Here is a 25,094-nt window from a genome sequence, read left to right on the forward strand (position 1 = left end):
TTGTGTTGCATGATACTTCGCTATAATTAATCAAATAGTAAAAATGGTCAAGGTCGATGGAATCCCAACACTATTGCTGTTTTTGAAACTGTGGGAAAACGGAACAGCCCTCCTCTCTCAGGATACCCTTATTGTGTAATGTTGATAGGTTCACACACACACACACACACACACACACACACACACACACACACACACACACACACACACACACACACACACACACACACACACACACACACACACACACACACAGCTCATGGGAACTAGCTGGCAAAGAAGGTCGCTCAGAAGAACAATGCTGCTAATCTGTTCTCTTGTCACTGTGGAAGTTCAGGAAATAATAAAGATGCCTTTTTTCATTGTGGGAAGCTGGGTATTATGTTTGGTTTCAGGACATACAACAATTATAGAGACAACATTTATAGACAAAACTAAAAACAGATTTATTACATAGAAAAGTTCACAGAAAAACTTTACCAGAAACAGGTGGTATAAATATCCAAACTGTCAGTAAGAATTTCCATACAAAATAATTTAAATCAATAGCAGAGATAAAAAAGCAGTGATACACTTTGCAGCAAAAACATAAACAGATCCTACAAACTGTTGAGATATGTATTTCTAAAAGTAGAAGCACGTTGGTGTATGATATGGTTCTATTGCAGCCTATACTTTTACCCTCTTACCTCTACCTCTACATTCACTACAGTATTGGCAAATATTCCCGAAGGAAATCAACACTCATTAGTGTTCAACACACCCTTCCTTTCACACACACACACACACACACACACACACACACACACACACACACACACACACACACACACACACACACACACACACACACACACACACACACACACACACACACACACACACACACACACACACACACTGGTTACATCAGTGCCTGCAGAAAATCATATCATGTCACCGACTCTGCCTTCGAGCTGACGTTGGATCATAGACTTCAGAGAGCTGTACCTGTAGAGACGAGAAAAACCATGATTAAAGATTATCTCTGACACACTTACAAAAAGGCACTCATATACTCAAATACATGTGAATTGAGTGATAAAACAATACAATAAGACATTATTATATCCCCCAGTTGAACAGGCAATACCTGTCTGTATGATCAATTCATGATTGTTTCTTTTTTAATAGAATGTTGTGACAAAAACAACAATATAAAAAAATCACTAAGCTTGTCTTTTACAATGAGTTTGTATGTGTGGTGAAATATGTCAACAATATGTCTTAAGCTGACATGCTGCAAGTCAGACACACAGACAACATGTGTGATGTTGCAAACATCTCAATCATATCATTGAGTTATTGCACCATGGCAAACAGTGATGGATACATATTTTACACAAACAGTCTTAATTGAAGGTCTTATTTTGATTTTGAACACAGATCAATATATTTACCTCATATAATGAAATAGACAAGTGATTAAAGAACACTTTTTCTAGATGTAAACTTGTTTTGTCACTCTGCTACGTAAAAACTGTTGAGAAGTCGAGAGAATTGCTTACTTTTTGGTCAGCTTGTGTATCTCACGTTCTTCTTCCTCTTTAAGTTTCACTACAAAGCTGTCTAAAACAGGAATCTCAAACTTAATATATTGGGCCACCTGTTGAAAGAAAGATACATATTAAGATATCACCACAAGTGAGCTAAACATGCTTATATTTACAGGGCAAAGGAATTCCAGGAAAAACTGTAAAAAGCGCATTCTGTGTTTCATCCAAAGAAACTTTAGATCCTAATAGTGATCTCTTTGGAGGCAGCAGTTGCTCAATCTTTTAGGTGGGAACTGGATGGTCACTGTTTAAATTCCCCGACCAAACATGTTTGTGGACCGGTAGCCGGAGAGGTACCAGTTTGCCTCCTGGGTGTCTAGTCGTCTTTCAGCAAGGAACCAACCCAACACTGCTACTGTTTTTCTAAAAGCCAAGTACAGCTGTCTGCATATGAAAAAGTGGGGCCATAATTTCAAGTCACGCAAAGCAAAGTGGGGGTCACATGAATTGTAGATGACCAAGGCCTATTTTATAGATGATTGAGAATCGACTTTTTAATCCGACTGTATATTGTACACTGTATATGATAACAGGTTAATATTTCAAAACCTGGGCAAATTAAAACAGAACAATGGCTAAACATAGATGTACAGTACGTGAGTTAAATAAACTCCCCTTTTAACTTCTAGGAGTTGAAACGTGTGAAAGTAATTCCAGTATACTAATCCAGGAAAGTTACCCAGCAACTTGTTTTATTTAGCACCTAGTGCAGTCACAACAGTTGGTCCATTTAGCTTATTGAAACATCAGTTTCAATCAGGATATCTTTGCTCAGATTGCTAAATTCAACCCAACAGTCTATTTTTGGTCCCTTTGTTTCATTGTGTTTAAGTTGATTACAACATGTAAAAAATAAAATAAAAAAGGGGGCCCTTATCGAGACCAAGAAGAGGGTGTGGTGGCAGGAGGCCTAGACTCACATCATATGTGACTTCCTCTCCAAGGTCGGCCTCTGTGATTAAGATCTTGGAGATTTTCTCACAGGGTCCATAAAGCACACGAGCCACCAGCGGGTATTCACCTTCCCTGAGTCGGGACTTTTCTACAAGGACATAGAACAAGAAACAGGTGATCACTAGGGCTGTAGCGATACACTAATCTCACGATACGATACGATACACGATATTCAGCTCACAATACGATATATATGACGATATTCAGCCAACGATACGATTCGATACGATTCGATATAATTCGATACACTAACATCATTTTCTGAAAGATTTTAAAGGGACAGTGTGATTTTGGTGACATCTTTGGTGAGTGTTCCATTGACTTGGATTGAATTAATTCAACTGAAAGCATCAATTACACAATATATGGCTCTGACTAGACAGAGAGTCTACAGCTTGCAAATGCTGGACAAAATGAATCAAAATATGTGGTGAGAAAATTTGTTTCATTTATTGAAACAGTGCAAACTGTAGCTTACAAGCCTTTGAAACATAAGTACATAAAGTGCAGTATCACAATGGACAATGGAGAATTAAAAGGTGCAGCAGGTGGCCGCAGCTTCTTGAGTTCCTCAGTTAGCATTACCTTGTCCGGGTGGTGAAGTTGTAGGTGGGTTCGTAGGTTAGTGGTATTTCCAGAGTATTTCACGTTTGTGTGACACAGCTTGCAAACTGCAATAGTTTTATCTAAATTTTCACTTTCCTTCTTCTTTTTAAACCCAAAGTGGTCCCACACATCTGCTTTTAAGCGCGGAGGTGCTGGGTTAATGTCAGCCGCCATTCTCCTGAACCGCTTCGCACTCACCGCGAGAAGAAGACACACTAGATCTGTGTATCTAGAAATGCTCTACAGCGACACTAGCGGCTGGCAGACGTAATGGGCAGCGAGCAGAGTGCCACGCGGAACACGGGGGATTTGAATGGGACTTAATGTATCGATACTCGCGGCTGAAATATCGATACTTTCTCGGGAAACAAAATATCGATATATATCGTAGGATCGATTAAATTGCACAGCCCTAGTGATCACAAACACACCTAAAACGATTTCCCCCTTATAAAACCACAATAAGAGTTATGACTTACCACCAGACTCGTGCACCATATAAAGTACAAACTCATCAGATTTATTCTCCACCTTAAAAAAAGACAACAGACATATCATTTATTTCTGGTTTTACTGAAACGCCACTTGAAATGCGACTATTGTCTCACTGTTTACCCTAAACTTGTGTAGCAGCAAGTTGAGGACTTGCCCAGTCGTCATGGAGCTGTTCACTCTTACGTTAGTAACAGAACCGAAGGCCGGAGTAAATACAGATGTCTGAAAACAAAAGAAACACATGTAGAATTAACTGAGGGGACACATAGTATTACTTTTCTTCACCGACACTTGAGAAGGTATTTCTGGACATTAACACCTTTGACATTTTGAACGGGAAGTCAATCCATTGGTGTGTTCCTGGAAACTGTTCAATAAAAACACTGTATTCAGGAGAAACTGACGAAGGAACACAGTGTGACCTTGTATTATGTTGCACATTAATGAAATCAGCCCTCAGCAGGCTATTGTGGCCCTCAGCACTAGTACAGGCATAGCCACACAGGAAGCTTCCGCCCTTCTGCAGCTGAAGATGTGTTAACAGTGGGATACATTAATGTGTGTTCTGTTTGTTGTACCTTGTGGTTGTAGAAGTGTCCGTTGATTGAGAATCTATGTGTGCGCAAGCGCTGCAAATCTCTGGCAGTGTGTGTCTTTGACCTCCTCTGAACCCGCATGAAGGAAGCATCACTCCTGGTCCTCAGCAGCTGAGGAGAATCCTCTTCATCCGCACCACACGTGTCTCCACCTCAGTGCAAACAAAAACATGCCTCTTTTAAAACATGCACTGAACAGAAGGTCTGCCATGGTTTTAACACAGAAGTCATTGTTAAGCCCATCAATTGTCTTTGGATGAAAATGAATAAATAATGTTCTTTTGCTCTCAAATTAAGATCTGGAGTTGTAAGATAATAATATATACAATTCAACTTAGTTTCGACGCTTCTTTGTTTCGGTAAGTAATGGAAATCCTCTAAATCAGAATCAAATTAAACATATGATTCTGATTTTATACTGTTTACTGGAAATGAAATATGTATAAACGTAATACACATGTCTCCTGTTGTTTAACTGTGATTATGAAGGACTATGTCAAACAGTTTAAAAAGGCCCTACTCAGATCCATGACTGATAGCCTAATCTTGGTTGTTTATAGTGTTATTGATAGTCTGATGTAGGTGGCATCTCAGGATAATCTGTTCTCCACACGTGAGCCAAGCTTTCCAATGTGAATGTTAAATAAGTATCCATGGTGCTCTAATCTGTCTCAGCATGTGATTGTAATCTATGTTAATCCGTTAAGTTTGTAAATGGACGAGTGTGTATAAGTAACTGCACGTGTATGTTACTCACCAGCCGGCTCAGTTTCTGTGTCCAGTGAGTTATTATTGGACTCTGCTGAGAGCTGCGTTGCCCCAGCAGATCTATCGTTTCTGTAGAAAGACGGAGGAACAATGTGTTTATTGTTTGTTAACAATTATACCGTCTACATTATTCAAGACTATAAAAATGCATCAAGGTGTTTTGCAAAAAAAAAAAAGGTATTTAGCTGATCTTAACTCTAGGTTCATTTGCAAGCTTTATTTTTCCAGAGCTTTCGAACGCATTTTAAGAAATATTTTAAAGACCGGGGTAGATATCCTGGAAAAGATTGTTGGGTAGATATCCTGGAAAAGATTGTTGGGTAGAACTAGAGTTAGGGGAAATGTGCTTTCTCAATTTCTACTCCTGCAGTTTGATGATAAGTTTGATTCCACTTGTTTGCATATCAAATATGAAACTACAGGTGACAGACAGTTCAACTGAAAATGTAGAGAAATTGTCGTTCCAGTCTTTATGTTAAGCTACATCTTCTTAGCTAAATGCATCCAGGGGCTAAGGTAATTTTCAACTACTTTCCAAACTGAAGATAATTTTATTCAAGATTATTCCGTCATCTTTTTTCTTGTTCAATTCATAACTAGGTTTGCGCATCAAGGACTAAAAAACACATGCATTCAAGTTGCCACTTTATTTATGACATGCCAAATTCTAAATATTTTCCCTTTATTATAAATGAACTGGCTAAACTGGTGGGAATCATTGTAAGTGTTGGACAAAATAATGACTGCAAGGTATCTTTATTATTTATCTTTATAAAATAATAATTGTATTTAGTGTAAGATACTACGGGTTTGCTGCGAGTGGTCATACCGGTTGAGACGAAATCTTTCATTGTCGTCGTACATTTGAAGTCTGATTGGTCGCCGCAGACCCCAGTAGATGTTCAGCAACCCCTCCAGGATGAGCTCTCCATCTTCCTACACACACACACACACACACACACACACACACACACACACACACACACACACACACACACACACACACACACACACACACACACACACACACACACAGTAATCATCACAACTCGTGCTCAGAGAGGATATCCTGCTTGTCGCCGGCCACAGAAGCTCCTTGTCAGGTGTACGTGCATGAGCGCTCACAGCTACAGGGTGACCCCTCTCATCTTGGAAAAAGCCTGTCAGGTTTGAACCACCTTTTTTCACATGATACAATGGTGAAGTCACGTATGAAAAGCAGCAATAATGAGAACAAAGACGAAACTGCTTTCGGTCACGTACACTTGGGGGGGCCATTTTGATCTCACAGAAGTGAAAGTCTAAATAAGGAAAAAAATGATCCCATGATGTTTTCGTAAATGGAAATAAAACAGTGTCATCCTGTTTAACATTTTCTGCAGTTTGCTTTATAATTTGAAAAAAAGGGTCTCTATCATGTTGGAGTGAATGGTGGAGCTTCACGTTTGTTTTTACATAACTGAACTATTAAATCAAATACTATATCCCAACAGTGACTGTGTGACTTGGTCAGCTTCCTTTGCCTCAAATAGCTATTATATCTTCACAAAATCCCCAAAATACAATGCGCTCTTTTAACCCACATTCTTTTGATTGAAAAGTTATTCTAGTTGCAGTTTTAACAGCTGATTCTCTGCCAGTTGAAGGTTTGTGGTTATCGTGTTGCATTTCTGGTAAAACTCCAAGTAAATTAAAATGAATTAAATTAATGAACTACTTGTGAACACATACATGGATATTTACATCAAGGAAAACAGTTTGCTTTTCATTTTATTGGAAGTTTTTTTAACATATAATTAATAATTAGGTAAATCATAATCATTTTAAGCCTTTGTATTAGGTAGCTTACTGTATTTAACATATATTGGTTTATATACTGTTTGTGAATCAATGGTTGATCCTGTGAGAGTGAGTGAGAGTTTGGCAAATAAGAAATCCTTAAATACAACATTTTTAGCCTCACTCAGCTCATGACAAAAAACTTCTTGTCCGAAGGAGGATCGAAGAAATGCATGGGTTCTTTACAACTTAACTATGCTGTCAAAAGTCCATAAACTGCAACAGGATGTTCCAAAATAGTTGTATGTTAAACTTCTTTTGTACAATCAAGAAATATTCCTGTCATCTCGGAGTATGTCACTCATGTACACATGAGAGCAGTTTGCATAAAGATCTCAGACAGCTCTATAGCTTTAGATGTTTTTGATGGTGCTGAACTAATTCTTCAAGCTGGGCTTCTAAATGTAGGAATGTCCTGTTAATAAATTAAACAGTTTCATTTGCATGGATGACTTGTGACTGACATAGTTACTTTTGACTGTTATTTCATAAACAATTGTGGGAGCCATAGAAGCTTGTCAGTAAGGAATGTGCAAATTACTTACAAATAATAATACTGAGAGTCAGGTTTTCATACCATTTCTAGAAGGCTTAACATTTTATAACTGAAAAAAAAGAGGCAACAAGGGTTTTTTGAGGCGAGACAGAATGCTCCCAGGGCTTCATTGTTTCTGGAATATAAACAGCTGCACCACTGAACCTCTCTGACCCGCATCGCCAGTTTCCTGAACAGGCATGAACACACCCTCACAAACACACACACAAGCCCACGGAGATGCGAGTAAGGTCAGCAGATCTATTTTTGGAAGTAGCGCTTAATCGCTCTGCTACAGAGTGCCTCTATAAAGCACGGATACACACTCAACTCCAGTCATACTCAACTGAGCGGACTACACATCACTCTGCTTCACTCTGCAAGTCCACTCTACAACTCAAGCAACAAAGGTGAGAGGGCTTCTTCTTCTTGTGTTCTTAACTACCACCTATAATAAAGGACTTGATTTAAAAAGTAGTATTAACAAGACAGAAGATTAAAAAAAACAACCTATGAAATGAAATAGCTATATGTGTTGACCATTCTTACAAAAACAAGGACTGAAGGGCATCTACAGTACATAAAATGTAAAATCATTTTAATGTAAAAGACTAAAATAAACAGTTTCCTTTTTTTTTTTACCAGCGAGTATTTTCATAAAGTCTAACTATGTTATTTTTCCTCTCCCGATGCAGCATGAAACGCACATGGTTGTTGCTTTCCCTGCCTCTCTTACCCACCATTACTGAGACGCTGGAGGACTTGCCTGTTCGCCCCTCATCCTCACAGCCTACCCAGAGCGCACCGTCTCTGGACGACTACATGACGAGCATCCAGGCTCTTGCCCGATCAGAGGAGGCCCCGAGCTGCGGCCCCGTCAGACTACAGAGGTCCCCCAGGCTGCGGCAGTTCTCAAAGGCTCAGATGAAGCTCTCTGTCTCAGCTTCACTTCCTCTCGGCTCTCCTCGCTCACTAAGGACTTCCAGACTTTACAGTCTGGGTCTCAACAGCACAGAGATTTCTCTCTCATGCTGGGCAGAGAAAAAGACTGCAGGGGCCAAGATCCAGTAGACTGGCTGTTTGGACAGATACGGACTTGAAGGGAGAAGTTGTTGTTGTTGTTGTGAAAAACCCCAAAAGGCACTTTTTGGAATATCTCATAATCAAACAACGTTGGAGAATCTGCTCTGTTTATGAACATTCGGGACTTATTATGATGAACAAAGACAAAAGAACCAAATGGCCTAAGAGATAATATATATATATATATATATATATATATATATATATATATATATATATATACATAATAAAATATATATTTCTATGCACTGAGGACTGAAGTGTAGATGTTTACATTTTTTAAGATATACTTTGTAATAAAATACTAAAATACTCATGAAGATGTTTCTTTTCTGCTGTTTTTGAAGTTACTTTAAACACCTGATTATCATTACATTTCAATCCCTTCACCCTTTCAAATTGATAAATGATAGAGAAAATTATTTGTAACATTTTTTCAAAACTCTAATCCAATTTCCATTTTATACTGCTATATATTATATTTTAGGGGAAAAGAGAAATATTGTTTTTAATATAATCTAAGTAAGTTCATTTCATTTTTAGAATCAAATGTTTCACTTCCTACATTTACTATTATTTCTAATAACTTGAACTATTATGTGTGTAATTCTATTTAATGAGTAAAAGAGAAGAGAAGTAAAAACGTTTTAACTACGTTTTAATAATACTGTGGTTTTTAAATTGTTCTTAAGGTTCAAGGTCTGTGTATTTATTGCAATTGGCGTGTTATCTATGTTACATTTGAATCAGTAGTGAAATTAGTGATAATATCTATATAATATATATGCGTCATAATATAACTCTTGGGGCCATTTTAATAAGTAGGCTGGTTTTTTCATAGTGCAATTCAAAACAGTTTATATAATATTCAAAAGATACATAATATAAATGGAGCAAATCTATCTAGTACTTTTGTGTTGTTTTGATACTTGGACTTGATAAAGAATCTGAGTAGCAACTGCCCCAAAGGTTTTAGGATACAATGCTGTCATCTAGTGGTAATAAATAGGGCTACAGTGTTTGCATTTTAAACCAAAAAATACACGACACAGCCACAAGGGCGACCTGCAGCACTGAGATTGATATTTGGTTGTCGCAGCAGACAAGCACAGACTATTGAGCCAAGTGTTGCCTTGGATAAGAATGAAATCTTTTGAGTATACCACGTTATTAAAAATATATGAATAACATTTTTTTTTTTAAATCCCCTTAATCAGAAGAGAAAGCTTTACCGCCCTTTTGGCCAAATTCATAATTCAATATTAGATCCAAGACTGGGGCTGAGCAGTGAATGTATAACAAACATTCGTCATTCAGCATCAAGTTTGGCTATTCATGTTAGAGCTTGCATTTAATTATATCACACTACTAGCACTGATGTTTTTACATTTTCTATTGACAGCTGCTGAACGGACTTGTGTTGAGTTCAATAATTAATTTCATGCATCTTACAAACGTAGCTACATAGAATAAAGTAAACTGATAAATAAGGTATAACATGTACATTCCTCAGGATCCTCCTTTCATATTGCACAGATGATTGATTATGTTTGTATTGCTTTGCAGAAGCCTTAGATACAGATTTATTTTTTCAGTCATAGAAACAAAAGACACATAAATACAAGTCATCACATTTAGCTAATTACTGTATGATTTAAGGTTGAGTTAAAATGAGGCAACATAATCAAAACAATGAGGCTGAAAGGTGCCTTGGACAGCCTGCTTTTTAACACAGTAAGCAATATTGCAGAATCAGTGGTTTTCATTGCAGGAGTTTCTTTTTTACAGCTATCACACTTGAGAAATATATATATTTAGGTCAGTCTGGACTCAGTTCTTTATTGAAGCCACAATTTTTGGTTGAATAAGGAGCTTGCAAGTTACGGTGGTCAAGTAATTTTCTATGATAAGTCTCTATTTAATATGCCATTAAATATCAATTCATAACTGTTTTACAAGGTTAACATCATGTTAATATTGTGAGATCATTGCTCCCTCTATATAAAACACCATATGTATGTTACATGTTCACATGTTATGCCAGCGACTGGCGGGGGGATTCCCAGAAGGTGACAATATAGTGAGTCTGGACGACAGGAAAAGAGACGGATCACCACATCACCACACACACACACACACACACACACACACACACACACACACACACACACACACACACACACACACACACACACACACACACACACACACACACACACACACACACACACACACACACACACACACACACACTCTCTCTCCCTTTCTCAAAACCTGCTGGAGAACAAGGGGGAACTCCCGACCAAAAACCCATAGGATATCAAACAAATAACCAGACACACCACAACATTTACTGTGGAAATACTTTGCTGAGCATTTAGTGTACAGTATATGACTGAAATCTGAGACCCTCTTGCATTTTCATAATCGCTTTTAGGTAAAAGGGCGTTTTTTGTGTGCTTTGTCAGCTGTGTGGCTTGTTGGAAAAGATCCCAGATGAAGGTCTGTGATAAGAACTGCTGCCAGATTGCAAGGTTTTTGTTCTCATTATCTGCCTGCAAACCAAAGAGCTGGTTAAACTGGTTCCAGTTTTGCTATTTGTTGACCCATTTTATGGTACTGTAAGTCCTTCAATCCAGCATGCCCAAACATACAACCAAGCAACTGTCAAAAACTCTCCCTGTTTTCTGTCAGATCTGCCAATGTTGTCTTACCTCGCGGGTCCGAAGCTGGAAATTCTTTCCTTCATGATAACAGTTGTAGGTCTTAAGCAGTGATAATATGTCTGACCTGGAAATGAACATAAGACAACAAAGGGTTTATGGATATATTGTATTTAGATAAAGAGGACAAAAGTATTTAAGGCATAACATGTTAACTGAATACACTTATGTTCATAATGCTCCCTGAAGTATTTGGATATTAACAACAGGACATACACACATAATATGTATGGAAACAAATACGCCAAAAAATAGCAATAACAAAAACAAAACACAAAAATGTTGAATTTCTATACAAAAAAATATTCCCAAAACAAATACATTACATTAAATCCCTCGCAGTTCTCACACAACGCGAGCAGTGGTGACATTTTGATTAATCTTAATATAATTACATTGCAGCAGGTGAAATAAAGGGACTTACTTTGGTATCAGTTTCTCTTCACTGAGCTTCACATAGGTCTTACGCTCACCCATTGTGACCAGAGTCCAGCTGTGGCAGAATAAGAGACAAACATTAATAATGACATGTAATAACCTGATTTACATTACTTAGCAATAGGAATAACTCCTAAATGTGCATTATATTTAATAAAATGATTTGTGCATTTATCATTCAACTATCCTTTTACTACTCTTATCAGACAGTTATTCATGTTTGTTCAGTTTAATATGTTGTCATGTTTTATGTTTGATCCAATTTAAGGGTAGGAAGTTTTTGGGCACAAATGGCTCATGGAGTTAAAAGAAATCACATGGTGTTGTTGACACAAAGCCAACAGAGGAACATGTTGCGGCAAAGTTCTTCAAAGTCTGTAAAACACAGTGTCTTCTTTCTCATTTAAAGGTAACTCATACTGATGTGGTTAGATTATTCAACAGTTAACATCATAATATTATGAGGAAGCACTACTTTATTACTTTTGGGGCAAAGTAAAAAACAAAAGTGTGCGACAAAAGTTTTTCCTTCCAATAGAAAGCACAGTAAATACAAAAGGACAACTTCTGTATTAATCACTGTGTCCTTCAGGAGTTCAAGACAGAGGAATGATGTCCCTGATTCAACATCATCATCCTAATTCCTGTGTCCTGCTATCTCATGCAATGGGGAATTTTTTATGGTTTGGAAAGCCCAGTTCTGAGTATGCGGGGGAGGAGCATGAGTATAAAACAGCCACATGTGGCTCAAGGGGCTCAGTGCAGCACTCAGCTCGTATCCAGCATGAAGCTTCCGTCAGCCTGTCAGCTTGCCTTCCTAAGCCTCTGCTGTGTACTGATCACAGGTAAGAACATTGTATGATTACATTATTGCATTCTTTGTTATTATCTAGATACAGTGACTGTAGGAGTGTTGCTTTATTTGGACTAAGCTGTCTGAACTTAATCCCTGCTCTTGCTGCAATGTTTAGAGTTAACCTTTAATCCTGTTAATGTGTCGTGTGCAGTGAAAGAGTCAGACAGCACCTATGTCCCGGGAAGATGTTTGTGTCCACAGACACAATCAGGTGTCAGAGGGAAACTGAAAGAACTCACAGTTTATCAGAAAAGCCCCAACTGCGCCACAGTCACAGTAATGTGAGTACCAGATCCTGCAGACACACACATTCATGGACACAGAAGATTGAATAAGAGGAGTAAATGTGTTGGTTTACATGTGTTTTACAGAGTGATCCTGAAGAGTAACAATAAGGCAGTGTGCCTGAATCCAGAGTCACCAATGGGCAAACAGCTGATTCGCTGCTGGAACAGGTGAGAGGCTTTATCAGTGAAACATAACTTAAATAAGAGACATACACTCACCAAGTGTTGCTGTATTACTGTGATCTGAAAACATGGCCTCAGAGCCAAGACTAACATTTATTTCACCTCAGTTTAATATTTAAACTGAGGTTCATTTGCACACATTATACAATAGTGTTATTACACAACAGATAGGTGGACATTTAAGTTGTTTATCCCAACTGGTTGTAAAGGTGTTCCACTTGTCTTCAGGCCAACAGTATCTTATTTGTTGCCAAGCCAGTTCTTGTCGTAACAAAGCACCAATTCAAGAAGTTTCTTAGTCTTTCCTACAAATGTTTCTTTACTTTAGACATCAAAGTTAGTGGCTTTTAAAACATTTTGTACAAAACACAGATTCACTTTATGTTTTCCTTTTTCAGAGTAAATGATAGCTCCTTTTAAAGAAGCTTATCATGCTATTGCAAACATATTATATCAAAAGATGTAATGTGTCATTTACAGTTTCAATGTTCAGCCCTTCCTCCAGGCTAATGCTAGATCTCCTGTGTGTCTTTTTTAGGAGTCATATCCTTGGTCGTGATGTGAAGCTGTGCCTGAAGAGAAGGAGGGGGAGAGGAGGTCAGCGCCAGCATTCCGGACAGAGGAACAGGACCCAGAGCAGGAAAGCCCCATCCTTAAACCCCCGATAGTCAATCAGCCTGACAAGTTGTCCAAAGTTTCTGAACAGAACACCGCGTCTACATGCTGTTTCTTGTAACACTGTTGACTCATGGTCACAAGGCTGTTAAAAAACCATGGCAAGGACACACTTTTTTAGAAAAGTCACGCAGCTAAGACACCGAGCTCCCTTAAACTTTTGTCCAAGCTGTAAATCAAACTCTCAGCCAGCCACATTCTGCGGAATGGTGTAAATGTAAAAACTGAGCCCTGGAGGCTTGTCATAAATGTTAATAGTTTTAGCTTCAAAATGCTGTTAAAAATCTCATTATGTTATTCATGTGCAGTTCTGTGTATGCAGCTGGAGAAAACTAACAGAGAAGGCTTGTTGGTTATTTATTTTTATATGAATAATGTTTTTTTTATTGTGTTTTTTTAAATAAATATATCAGAATAACAGTTTGGGATTGTGTGTGGTATTTTCTTTTTAAAACTCCTGATTATTTTAAAAATACAATGATGGGAAAGAGGATTACTTCCTTGCCAGGATATGAGAGGTTATATAACCCTCAGTCGCAGCTTTAGTTAATAAGCTACAGGATGTGAGTCAGCGGCCGGCACAAAGAAAACATCTCACTTTAAACATCTGCACAGACATCTGAAGGCTATACCAATTTACCAGGAAAAATGTAAATGTAGGTATCTCTTTCTATGGCACTGTACAGAATTGATTGCGAATAAGACATTTTACTTGAAATACAATAGACCATCAATTGTGCAGTTTATTACTTTCACACACACTAATATAAGTGTTGCAAACTGAGACATCAAGGTGATCGGGGTGTGGAGTTGTGAGAGTATTTTATGATGGCTTATAAACAGGCTTTATATCAGCTCTGTGATTTCTTGAAAATCATGTGATAGGATAGACACACACACACACACACACACACACACACACACACACACACACACACACACACACACACACACACACACACACACACACACACACACACACACACACACACAAATAATACTTTTACCTGCTTTTGCAATGTGCCCACATCAGTTGGGGTAGTGGAAAGTTAAATACTAAGGCGTGTACAAACCTGTTTATTTTCTCAGCTAAAACACCTATTGGCATTGTTGTGAGGTGTTATAACACTGATATGAGATGCTGCTATTAACTGACGCTTGACTACATAAGGTGGTGAAATGGAAAGAGAAAGTAAACTGCTCAATAAAACAGCCTTTGTCCCTGGCCTGGCTGAGTAATTTAGGGGATTTTTCCCTTTAAAGTTGATTTACTATGCAAGCTGCCAAAAAGTCATTCATAAATGAATGTTGGAAATCTGTTTACATCTGTCAAAATAACTGTCTTGTTAGTATGGCATGTGGCTAACATGCAAATCCAAAGAGAAGTATTTACAAAGCAAACGTGTGTTTTTAAAAATTGCATTAATTTGAACTGTAATTACTTCATTGATTAAGATGTTACGCACCAAATCTAGACCACTGACCGGTAATTTGCATTTTATGCATATATTAAGTACTCAACAGCCAATCAATAATGAATAATGAACCAACCTTTATATCAACCAAATACAACACTTATTCTACAACAATAAGAAGAGTTAGCAGCTAAGAAAGGGTTTTAACCAAACTCATTAAACCTTCACTTCAGATCTGCATTTTCTGATACACACCACACACAACTCCCTGTAACTGAAAGGCAACCTCATAATTTAACCATTTAATATGCTGCTGCAAATGATTAATTTCAAACTTTTATGGTAAGGTTTTTTTTTCTTTTATCACGTTGTATTGGTGTTGTATTAAATAGATTGTGTTGTATGAAGTAAAGGTTAAATGCCTCCAAGGTTATATGATTTTGAGTGTTTGCATTTACATTTTAATTGTGTAACGACTGTGAGTTTTATGTTGACAGATTATTTTTGAAAGAGTCTGCTTTCTATAAGAGTAGAGAGGGAAATGAAAAGTCCTATTAAAAAAAGTCAAAATGTGTCTTCTGCCTTTTTTAACAGTTTGCCATGCACTGAAACAAAACGTTTACATTTAAAAACAGTCTTATGAAGGCTTCCTTCAACTCAAAACTGTTTTCTTTATTAAACTCACAGCATCTAAGATACCTTGCATTGTACCCACAATAGTGATCTTGGTGCAATGAGGCCATGTAGTGTCTAAAGCTTCATGTACACTGGACTACATCTTGATTTAGAAATATGTGGCAGCATCGCTCCATCTCGCTTAATGATGGATAAGACATTGTTCAGTTTAACTTTGACATTGACACCACCTGCAGGAAAAAAGCTGAAGTGGACATATGAAGTTTGGAGTTTCAAAAGTGTGGACTGTGTATTTAAAGGGCCATTGACTGGCTCTACTTTCTGAGAAGATCCATTTAGTTGCAGAGCATGATTTGGTGACAACATAAAGAAGAGATGTTAATCAGTTAAAGTAGTGGTGTGTGGTTTGGCCACTTTGATTTACTTCATTTCAAACTATTACTTACACATTCTTAATAAATGTACCCTGGTTTATTAAACCCTTGTATGCTAGTTGCTATTCTAGATGTTCCCCAATAATTTGCTGATGTACACAAAAATGAGTTTTTTGCGTTTAGTGTAGCAGCAACAGAATTTTCTCAGACAAAAAATGTTGCATGAGCAGCAATCGTCACCACAAAACCCAGGAAACAGGCTGCCCAGTGCTGGCCATAGCACTGTCTTTATGGGAAGTGATCACTACTAGAGGAGGTGCAGATTCAGCTAAACAATCAACACTCTGCACTCTATTACTGTCACAATACTTCTCTTTCTTTATTCAGGCTGCTTTAGATTAAAAGAAATATTCCTCCAATTGACTTGTCCATCATATAAATGAACATATCCTTTAATGACCTGCCCACCTCCACTGAAACTGCTGACAAAGTAGGTGCATAATGGGATGGTCAGTCTATATCTTATACATATTTATACACAATATTGGGTGTATAAATATTCCATTGCTTTAAGGATTCGGTCTGTCACCATTATTATGAATTATTCAGCCATTGCACATGGCTGCACAGGAGATGGACCAAGATTAAGAGCAGTGCAAGGAAAAAATATTATGTTGTGATGCTAAGATTTTGGTGAATTTCTAATCCCTCTCCTCTTCTCTTCTTTTGTGGGAAAAATTACGCATTACCTCTGTGTGAAAGCTCCCTCGGTGGACAAAGAACCTTCAGTGCAGGTCCGCTAATTGGTTTGATCATCGCGAGATTCGTATCCAATTATCGCACCTACTCTGGCAACTGCTTTCCGGAGACAATCCCATTCCCATGCGTCAAATTTCCAGGGCAGCTCCAAAAAAAGTACCTACAAAAATCCTTTCCACAATCGTCTAAATGTAAAGACAAACGCTAGAGCAAAATATAGAAAGGCACTTGCTGAAGATGTATCTATTTCCATTGCAGCTACTACTGCAAATAAACGTGTTGATACAGAGAAAGGCTGATGAATTCCAAAGTTTGTCATACTGTCACTACTGCTTTGATATCCCAGAGTGCAAAAACTGAAAGTACACCGTAAGTAACCTGCATCCAACTTCAGGACATCTCTTATCTTCATGGCATTATGTTTTGTCCGGGATTAAAGTGCATTACCGTAAATTACACCCCCCCCTTAATCTTATCGTGTAAAAATATACAGCAGTAAATGAGATCAGTATGGTTTCTTACCATAGCAGAAAACGCCTTCTTCTTCCGTATATCCACCAGCGATGTATCCCGTGTGATGTTGGTAATCAGTCTTCATGCGTTCTGGTCGAATGGCATTCAGAGCTAAAAGATCAAATTGACAACACAATTATCCAATACAAGATCGCGCTCAAAAAGCTCAGCCAATCAGCGATAAGCATGGGCGGGCCTATCTGACTCAGGGTTGCACATCTATGTCCTCTTCGTCAAGGTGCCTCTGAGCGTTGAGACTTTGCCTCAACCTGATCAGCCCATCAGGTTTAACATTGTTTTATTCTAACTCTCCTTTACTGGAAAACTCACGTTAGAGGTAACAATAAAATGTGGGGTGTTTTTTTTGTTGCAAAAAAGCCCAGACAGAGATGCCTTTAAACATACAAAAAGCGTTTTGAATGAATGTCTAGTATTTTGAAACATTACTTTTCATGTATATCTAAATATTGTTTTCCAATTATCATACATAGTTAAATGATTTAATCACCTCATCTCAGCTAAGGTGTTTTTGTCAAATTTTATGAACATAGCCATTTTCTTAATGTGGTAAGTTTAGTTTAATTTCCTTTTACATCTTTACCTTTTCTGTCTTACAAATACAATGTGAATGTGAATTACCAAACAATATAAAATAAGCAGTTTTCTTCATTCTCTTTTTTTGCCTGTACATTTGAGGTGATGAGAGCATTTTATTCTTTTAGCTCAGCCACTATAGCTCCTATCCTGTTTTTCCCCAGCTCAGCACAAAAAGGAAGAAGTCCCTGTGACCTGTTAAGATTGGTTTTTCCCATCCTGTTATTGAGCCTGGATCCACCATCTAGGAAACTATAGTAGGGTGGAAACAAAAACTGTAGGAAGTCTCTCTCTCTCTCTCTCTCTCTCTCTCTCTCTCTCTCTCTCTCTCTCTCTCTCTCTCTCTCTCTCTCTCTCTCTCTCTCTGAATAGGATTTATGATTTAACATGTACAGAGGAAGTAAATTGTTCCAGCAGCATAATAACTTCCCCCCTCCAAAAACAGATCATTCTAGAGGATATGACAAAGTTGGTGGAGGCAGACTGGAAATACTGAGGCTCTTGTGTTCTCCTTAATTTTCTAATTGACTAGAGAGCAGAGTGAAGATGATTATACGATCCTGATTTTCGGCCTCAGCGAACTCTGGACAAAGACTCCCTGTTCTCACTATAAAACACCAGAATATCTCATCCCTCCTGACTTGTTCACATGTCACCGCTTTGATATAGCCTATTGTAGAACAAAAACATGTGTAAAATGCTGAAAGAGTGTTTGCCACTGTGTAGCTGCTGGGGTTGTTGCCTGCGTCAAAAAAGGAGAACAACACACTTGTTTAACCGACAGTCTAGTTATGTGTCAGTGGATTTTTCACGTGTCTGCTGTCTGAACCCTGTTCTCAGTAAGGTGCTTTATGATGAATGAGGCTCTTTGCTTTTATTGATTCTCTCTTTAGTTTTGAAGCTGCAGATAGATTACCTCTTAAGGCTACATATACCATATCCAGTTCAGTGAACCAAGAACTGAGGATTACCCAGTTTGTACATAGTGTATGTGTGTGTGTGTGTGTGTGTGTGTGTGTTGACAGAACAAAACAGTATTGATTTATGACCTGAAAAAAAGGGTAAAGTCTGCATGGAGAATTGTATCCTTTGTTTCATGATAAAAACAAAAGAAAAACAGGTGAAATCTTAACACAAGCATGTAATTCATGCATATCAATTAATACTATGTTTGGTGTGTTATGTTTTGGTGAAACGTAGGCTTATGGTGGCGCTCTGGTGGGTGATCTGATGGTTTTCTCATCACCATAATAACGTGTGCACTCCTCCCAGAGCTCCGTCTCCATGGTCACCGCTCGCACATGACAAACACACAATAAGGAGTCTTGAATGTGACGAACACATGCACCTGCACTAGCTCTAATTCCTGCTACTCCCAGTCACATTCAAACACATTTTGTCTGAATGAATGAAACAGTTGATCTAATTTATTACCTCATGAATAATGCATGCCGCAGTAACTGGATTGGATTGCCTTACAAAAAATCGGCCACCCACATTTTTATGTACAATTGTTTATTTCTTTCAATGTTTACGTTTGAAGATACAAATTCAATAAAGCTTACAATATTATGTTTTGTAAAGTAAAAACATACAAATCAATTCAACATTTAATAAACAAATGTAATAATCTTTAATCTTGAAAAAACAAAGAACATTATTACTGCATGCTTGCAAATACTGGAAAGCCGTATTTTGCATGGGCAGATATTTTATACTGTGTGTTGTTAAACTAATTGTCTGCACAGTGTAGCACCAGCGATTCAGTTTGAATACATTACACATGCTTTCCTTTGTGTGATATCAGTGAGGCACTCAGTCTGAGCGCAGAGGGATGTTCAGTCAGTAATCATAGGAGCAGTGTCTGAGGTGGTGTCTGGCTCTGGCTCACAGTATCCGTCCATCTCCTCCATCTCTCTCTCCACAGGCTCCTCCCTGCCAGTGAAACTTAGCAGTCTCCTCTCTTTCCACCACCTCCTCTCCCTGTCTGTGCCTTTAGGTGCTGCTGTCTGCTCCAGCTCCAGCATGGCCTGCACGCTCTCTCCTCTTTCTCCCGGGCCGAGGCAGCGGTCTCTTGTTGCCAGAGCTGGGTCCTCCTTTCTCCTTCCTGTCGCCACATGGAAGAATGAGTCTGTGCTGTTTGAAGCTGCAGTTTCTGTCACACAGACAGTGGTCAGGCCTTGGTCGATGTGTCTCCCCTGTGGCCTCTTTGGAGGCTTGATCTTTGCTTTCTTGCTTAGTATAAAGTTGAAAAGTGCTGTAACCAGAAGCATTATCCCTGCAATCACAAAATACATTTTATTTCTTTCACAGAAGACCTGTTACAGTAGGAAATATGTTTTTAGCTGTTACTGTTTCATGGTTCTGATATTGTGCAGGCTGGCTCACTGTCACACTGTCACAGATTACTAAGACACAGTAAATGTTATCACATACACCGTGCTTTTCTTACTATTTAAGAGGAGAAAATGACTGTTGCTGAAAAGGACTATCATGATATACAGTTAACATATTCTATTACCAATGTTATTTTACCTGGGATGATGGCATGCCATACCAGCACAGGGTGCAAGAAGCAGACCACTGACATTATGGAGTAATAGAGGAACTTATGGAAACCTCCGACATGAGCCATCTTCCTCCACAACACAAACAGCTGCCAGTGTGGTGGACAGCTGTAATATAAGATAGGAAGAAGTGGAGAACTGAGGCAGTAACAGGGCTAAACATCTTAAATTATTTTGATAGTAAAGACAGCTTAACATGTGCATACGAATACAGCAGACATTGTCAAAGACATAAGCATATACAGTATGTTAAAATGTAGGTTTCAGGACTTGATTGCACTGTTAATAGATGCTTTAAAAAACTCTATTATTTTTATCCTAAAGTATCCATGCAAAGAAAAGATGGTGTGTACTCACGGCAGACACATTACCAGAAGCGTATCCAGGAAATAGGCCAACTCAAACATCATGATTCCAACAGATGACACTCTGGGAGGAGAAATACAGCAAGATTAAACAAATGCATTGATACAATCAGGAAACTGTTTATAAAATATGTAAACTAGATCTTATTCTGTCTGTTTGTGTATTTTGTCTTAATTGGTATTTTCTGGATAGCCAAAGATGCAAAGGGGATGCTTTAAGTGAAAAGTTATCGTTCCATGTGATGCCAAAAACGTGTTGTGTTTTGTTTTATTGTTTGTTGCTTCAGTATGCCCAGTTCTCTATTTGGTGTTTTAATAGTGTGATAACCATCTTATCCAGTGAACCAGAAAATGCCCCCAGACCAACCGTCATTGTACACTGCACTCAATCTCTGAAGACTTATCGCTTAGTTGTGTGCTTATGTGTGTGTTGTTGCGGCTCTCATCTGCATTTCTGTGTTCTGACAGAATAAACAATCATGCATTTCTGGTCTCCTTAGGGAGATGTTTTCCTGCGGCTCTTTGGGAGTCTGGCTGCAAGCCACTGAGATAATATGAAGGAGCACTAAAGGACAGGTCTCCCATTTACAATCCACATCGCTTCATCCCTCTGTCTCCTTCCAATACTTCTCATTAAAAGTGTGTATACAGTATAACTGATTATGACAGCAAATACAGTATTGTAATTGTTGTCTACAAGCCCTTAGGCAACACATTCTTTGGTATATTAAAGTCCAGGCGGTGTATTTGTCAAGCAGGAATGCCACCAGTGTACTCTTACGTAACCTGGAGTCAGAAGTGCTTTGGTAGGTTTAAATTCAGTGTGTACAAGATGGACTACCAAACCAAACACTCACAATAAATAGATGCCAAGGCTGTTGAATTCTCCTTGATGCAGAGTCTCCACTCCCACTGCACACAACACTGAAAAAGAGACAGGAAGATAATTTCCTCTTTTGTTGTATTTAAAGAGTTACGGGTGAGCAGATTTTGTCCACCAGATGTCAGACTTAGCTCACAAGTTTCTCATTAAATTTAGGAAGGGTAGCAGTAGGGGTAGAGTAGTTCAAACTTGGGAATGTAATTCCTTAAACATGCTTAAATACTGCTAATTACATTTTATCTTTGCAATTTTGCTTCTCAGGTAGTCTTCAATGCATTATTGTAGCCATGCTTGTTTGATTCGAACGTTTCTCCCCACATTGAACGATAAAGATTGAATTGAAGTGCCCTGAAGTTATCCAACTTGAAGTTATAGTTTGAACTCAAGGGGACCATGTTGAACAGTTTTGTACATGTTGTATAAAGACACTTAATATTAATTGTTGTAATTGCTTCCATAGTGGTCACAAAATGCTGGTCATAGCTTACTCATGCTAGTAATTAATGACCATGTCATGGCAGCAGGCTAGAGTAGACACTTGCAAATCAGAATCATTGTATTTAAAAATGTTTCACAACTTATAGGCAAAGTTGTCATTATTAATACATGAATATTTCTTCTCTACTTTATTCATTTTTCGTGGATATACAAAAGCACAAGTAAAAAGTGACGCTGAGCTGATTTATTCCTCTGAATAAATATGACAAGGAAGCTGAATTTCTTCTACCGTCCTTGACCTTTGAATGCACTGCAGTGGGAGAAGCCAAGATAAACTCTCCTGTCATCTCTCTAAAAGACATGACAGACAACAGTGATTTAATGGTATTTTTAACTTGTGATACTGCTTCCTTCTTAATATTTTATAGAGACTGTTCAACATTTTGGGAAACACATTTTTATTTTTTTGAGAGTAAAATAGAAAAGAAAAGACAGAATTTACACAATTGACACAATACATTTGGCAACATGACAGGATTAGAAGCAGCAAAACATGCATTAGTACGGTATAAGAAGAATGTTTCCATTCCCATGTTCATACAGCACCTATGAAGCTACCGCCAGCAAACAGTTAGTTTAGCTTGGCTCAGCATTAAGACTTAATGCCTGGCTCTGTAAAAAGATAGCAACATAAACCTCTGAATTTCACTATGAACACATAAGAGTATTTATTGGTCTTGCACAACCACTTCCTGGCATATGATTATCAGCCATCAAGACAAGAAAAAGTCAAGTTCGCAACCCCACCGCCAAAAATTCATAAACCTTAATGTTTGTTAGGTTTGCGTTTCTTATCATAAAATACATATAAGATAGAGTTTATCCTTTTTTGATTTGGTAATTGTTAGAGGTGCTCATTGGCTGGTATATTTTGTCTTATAAATCTATAAATCGAAAGCCTGTTTTGTTAATCAAGCTTTTTCCTGTGAGGTATGAAAGAGGTAAGCTTGCTGAAGTGGTGATCGCCACTCAACACATGGAAACTATTTCTCCTGCTTACCAGAAATTCTGTGATATAATCAGCACTAGTGGGAAATCAGGGGAATGTAACTAAATAGTTTCTGGTAGTTTTATAGAGTGAGAGAGAGATTAACGTTGCATATACACCAGCTGGGTATTAACATATATGTGCTCCCAGCACGTACGTCTGTCTACAGAACACACACAGGGGCAGACAGGCCGACACAGACACGTAAACACACAGTCCGAGAGACAGAGGCGCACACTGGCACCCCATAAACACACAAAAACACACATAGAGACAATGCACAGAAAGCTCCTGTTGGTGTAAATGTATTACAGCTTGTGATCACATAAGCCAAGTAAAGCAGCTGGATACAGAGACTTGGTTTTGGTGCGATGTGAGGCACATGTCTCTCAGTAAATGTTCAGTGTCTGCAGCTGTTTGAATTTAAGTAAAGGGGGTCCCATATTTTTTAAGGAGGCAGCAACCATAGAGCTATTTTCCCTGTGATGATTTAATGGGGCTTAGAGAGCTGTGTGCAATCGGTCCTTGTGAGCCTTTGGAAAACAGAGGAGGGAGCATCATAGCGAGATCAAGTATTTCTATATGCTCTATATATCATCCGAGAGATGCTTTGGTGTTCTCTTAGAGGTCAGGAGTACAGTTGGCTAACATCACCATCTGACCTAACATCTTTGGTTTATAAAATCCTTGAAAACGGTATCACTCTCCCCCACAGGAAAGCTTAAAAAGAGTGCAGAGAGAGAGAGGGAGAGAGAGAGAGAGAGAGAGAGACTGCTGTCAGCTATAAACAAAAGGGTTGCAACACTTTGTATTTTTACTACAGCATGTACGCTTTAAATGCCAAATCTTTCCCAAAGAAAATCATGACCCTCTCAGAGTATTGAAGAAGAAGAAGAAGATGATATCCATACTGAAGCTATAACTAATACACATGAGTCTTTACATATATTTGTTTCTAATACCTGTTGCTGTAGAAACACTGAGGATCCTGCAGGCGCACTCAACTACAATCCACCAAACGCTCTCCAAGTTTCCCATGACCTCAAATACTTTGTCTCTTCACTCGGACGAAATACAACCTGAACACGTCACATACACTATCTGAAGAATGCGTGGTAGCCTAGCATTTAGTAAATTAGCCTTATGCACTGAAATGGATGGTTGTTTGCAAAATAAAAAGAAGCCAAGGTTTGGTAATCCATTAGTGCCATGATGTGAAGCCTCTTACACTCGACGAGGTTTGTGACTCAATGCCCCTGTTGCTCCAATGTAATCAGCCTCTCTCACACACACACACACACACACACACACACACACACACACACACACACACACACACACACACACACACACACACACATCAACAAACACACATACATTAACATTTCCACTTTCAGCTGGCTTTGAATTTCAAACTCTACGTCAAGGTGAAACAGTTGTCCGTATTACATTTGGTTAAACATTATCCGTGGACAATTAATATACAACTGAAACACACACACACATACTCACACACATATTCAGAATTAGGAGTAATGTGCAGCTTTGAACTGCAAAGCAGGTCGGGAACATTTCTTCTCCCATGCCGACAAGTTTTCCTCATGTTTCTCTGTATATATAACTTGTTTTTAGGATTTGGGTGATTAAGTAAATCAAAACATTGAACACACAGTCATGTCACAGGTCACAGTCATTCATGCAGCATCCATTTATCAAAACTGTTTGTTTTGCAACATTGAGCGTTGGTGTCGTAGACAGCAGCTTGCGTCAGGAACAAAAAGCTAAATTATCCCAGTTTGAAAGATTATAAAAAGTTCTGCTTAGTTTGCTGTTTATCCTAATGCAACACATACTCTCTGCAAGTTCTGA

The 25,094-nt window shown here is 38.3% G+C and overlaps 3 protein-coding genes across 3 annotated transcripts; 1 reads left to right on the plus strand and 2 right to left on the minus strand.

Moving 5' to 3' along the window:
- Positions 1 to 421: 421 nt before the first annotated feature.
- rassf4a (Ras association domain family member 4a) lies at positions 422 to 17,438 on the minus strand. The gene is made up of 11 exons (XM_063874440.1): positions 17,340 to 17,438; positions 11,619 to 11,687; positions 11,186 to 11,261; positions 5,844 to 5,950; positions 5,004 to 5,083; positions 4,229 to 4,398; positions 3,771 to 3,872; positions 3,635 to 3,686; positions 2,516 to 2,637; positions 1,548 to 1,645; positions 422 to 990 (listed from the first exon to the last, which is right to left on the minus strand). The coding sequence occupies exons 2-11, from the start codon at positions 11,669 to 11,671 to the stop codon at positions 927 to 929; spliced, it is 924 nt and encodes a 307-aa protein (XP_063730510.1). The 5' UTR covers positions 11,672 to 11,687; positions 17,340 to 17,438; the 3' UTR covers positions 422 to 926.
- Positions 12,242 to 14,053, plus strand: LOC134858519 (C-X-C motif chemokine 9-like). The gene is made up of 4 exons (XM_063874461.1): positions 12,242 to 12,477; positions 12,640 to 12,769; positions 12,860 to 12,943; positions 13,497 to 14,053. Exons 1-4 carry the CDS (start codon positions 12,294 to 12,296, stop codon positions 13,624 to 13,626), a joined length of 528 nt encoding a protein of 175 aa, XP_063730531.1. The 5' UTR covers positions 12,242 to 12,293; the 3' UTR covers positions 13,627 to 14,053.
- Positions 17,439 to 19,513: 2,075 nt separating the features above from the next.
- Positions 19,514 to 24,449, minus strand: tmem72 (transmembrane protein 72). The gene is made up of 5 exons (XM_063874449.1): positions 24,188 to 24,449; positions 21,714 to 21,780; positions 20,849 to 20,920; positions 20,460 to 20,599; positions 19,514 to 20,202 (listed from the first exon to the last, which is right to left on the minus strand). Exons 1-5 carry the CDS (start codon positions 24,261 to 24,263, stop codon positions 19,763 to 19,765), a joined length of 795 nt encoding a protein of 264 aa, XP_063730519.1. The 5' UTR covers positions 24,264 to 24,449; the 3' UTR covers positions 19,514 to 19,762.
- Between the last annotated feature and the right edge of the window lie 645 nt (positions 24,450 to 25,094).

Source organism: Eleginops maclovinus, chromosome 22 (genome assembly GCF_036324505.1).
Source record: "Eleginops maclovinus isolate JMC-PN-2008 ecotype Puerto Natales chromosome 22, JC_Emac_rtc_rv5, whole genome shotgun sequence".
In the NCBI taxonomy this organism is placed as follows: Eukaryota; Metazoa; Chordata; class Actinopteri; order Perciformes; family Eleginopidae; genus Eleginops; species Eleginops maclovinus.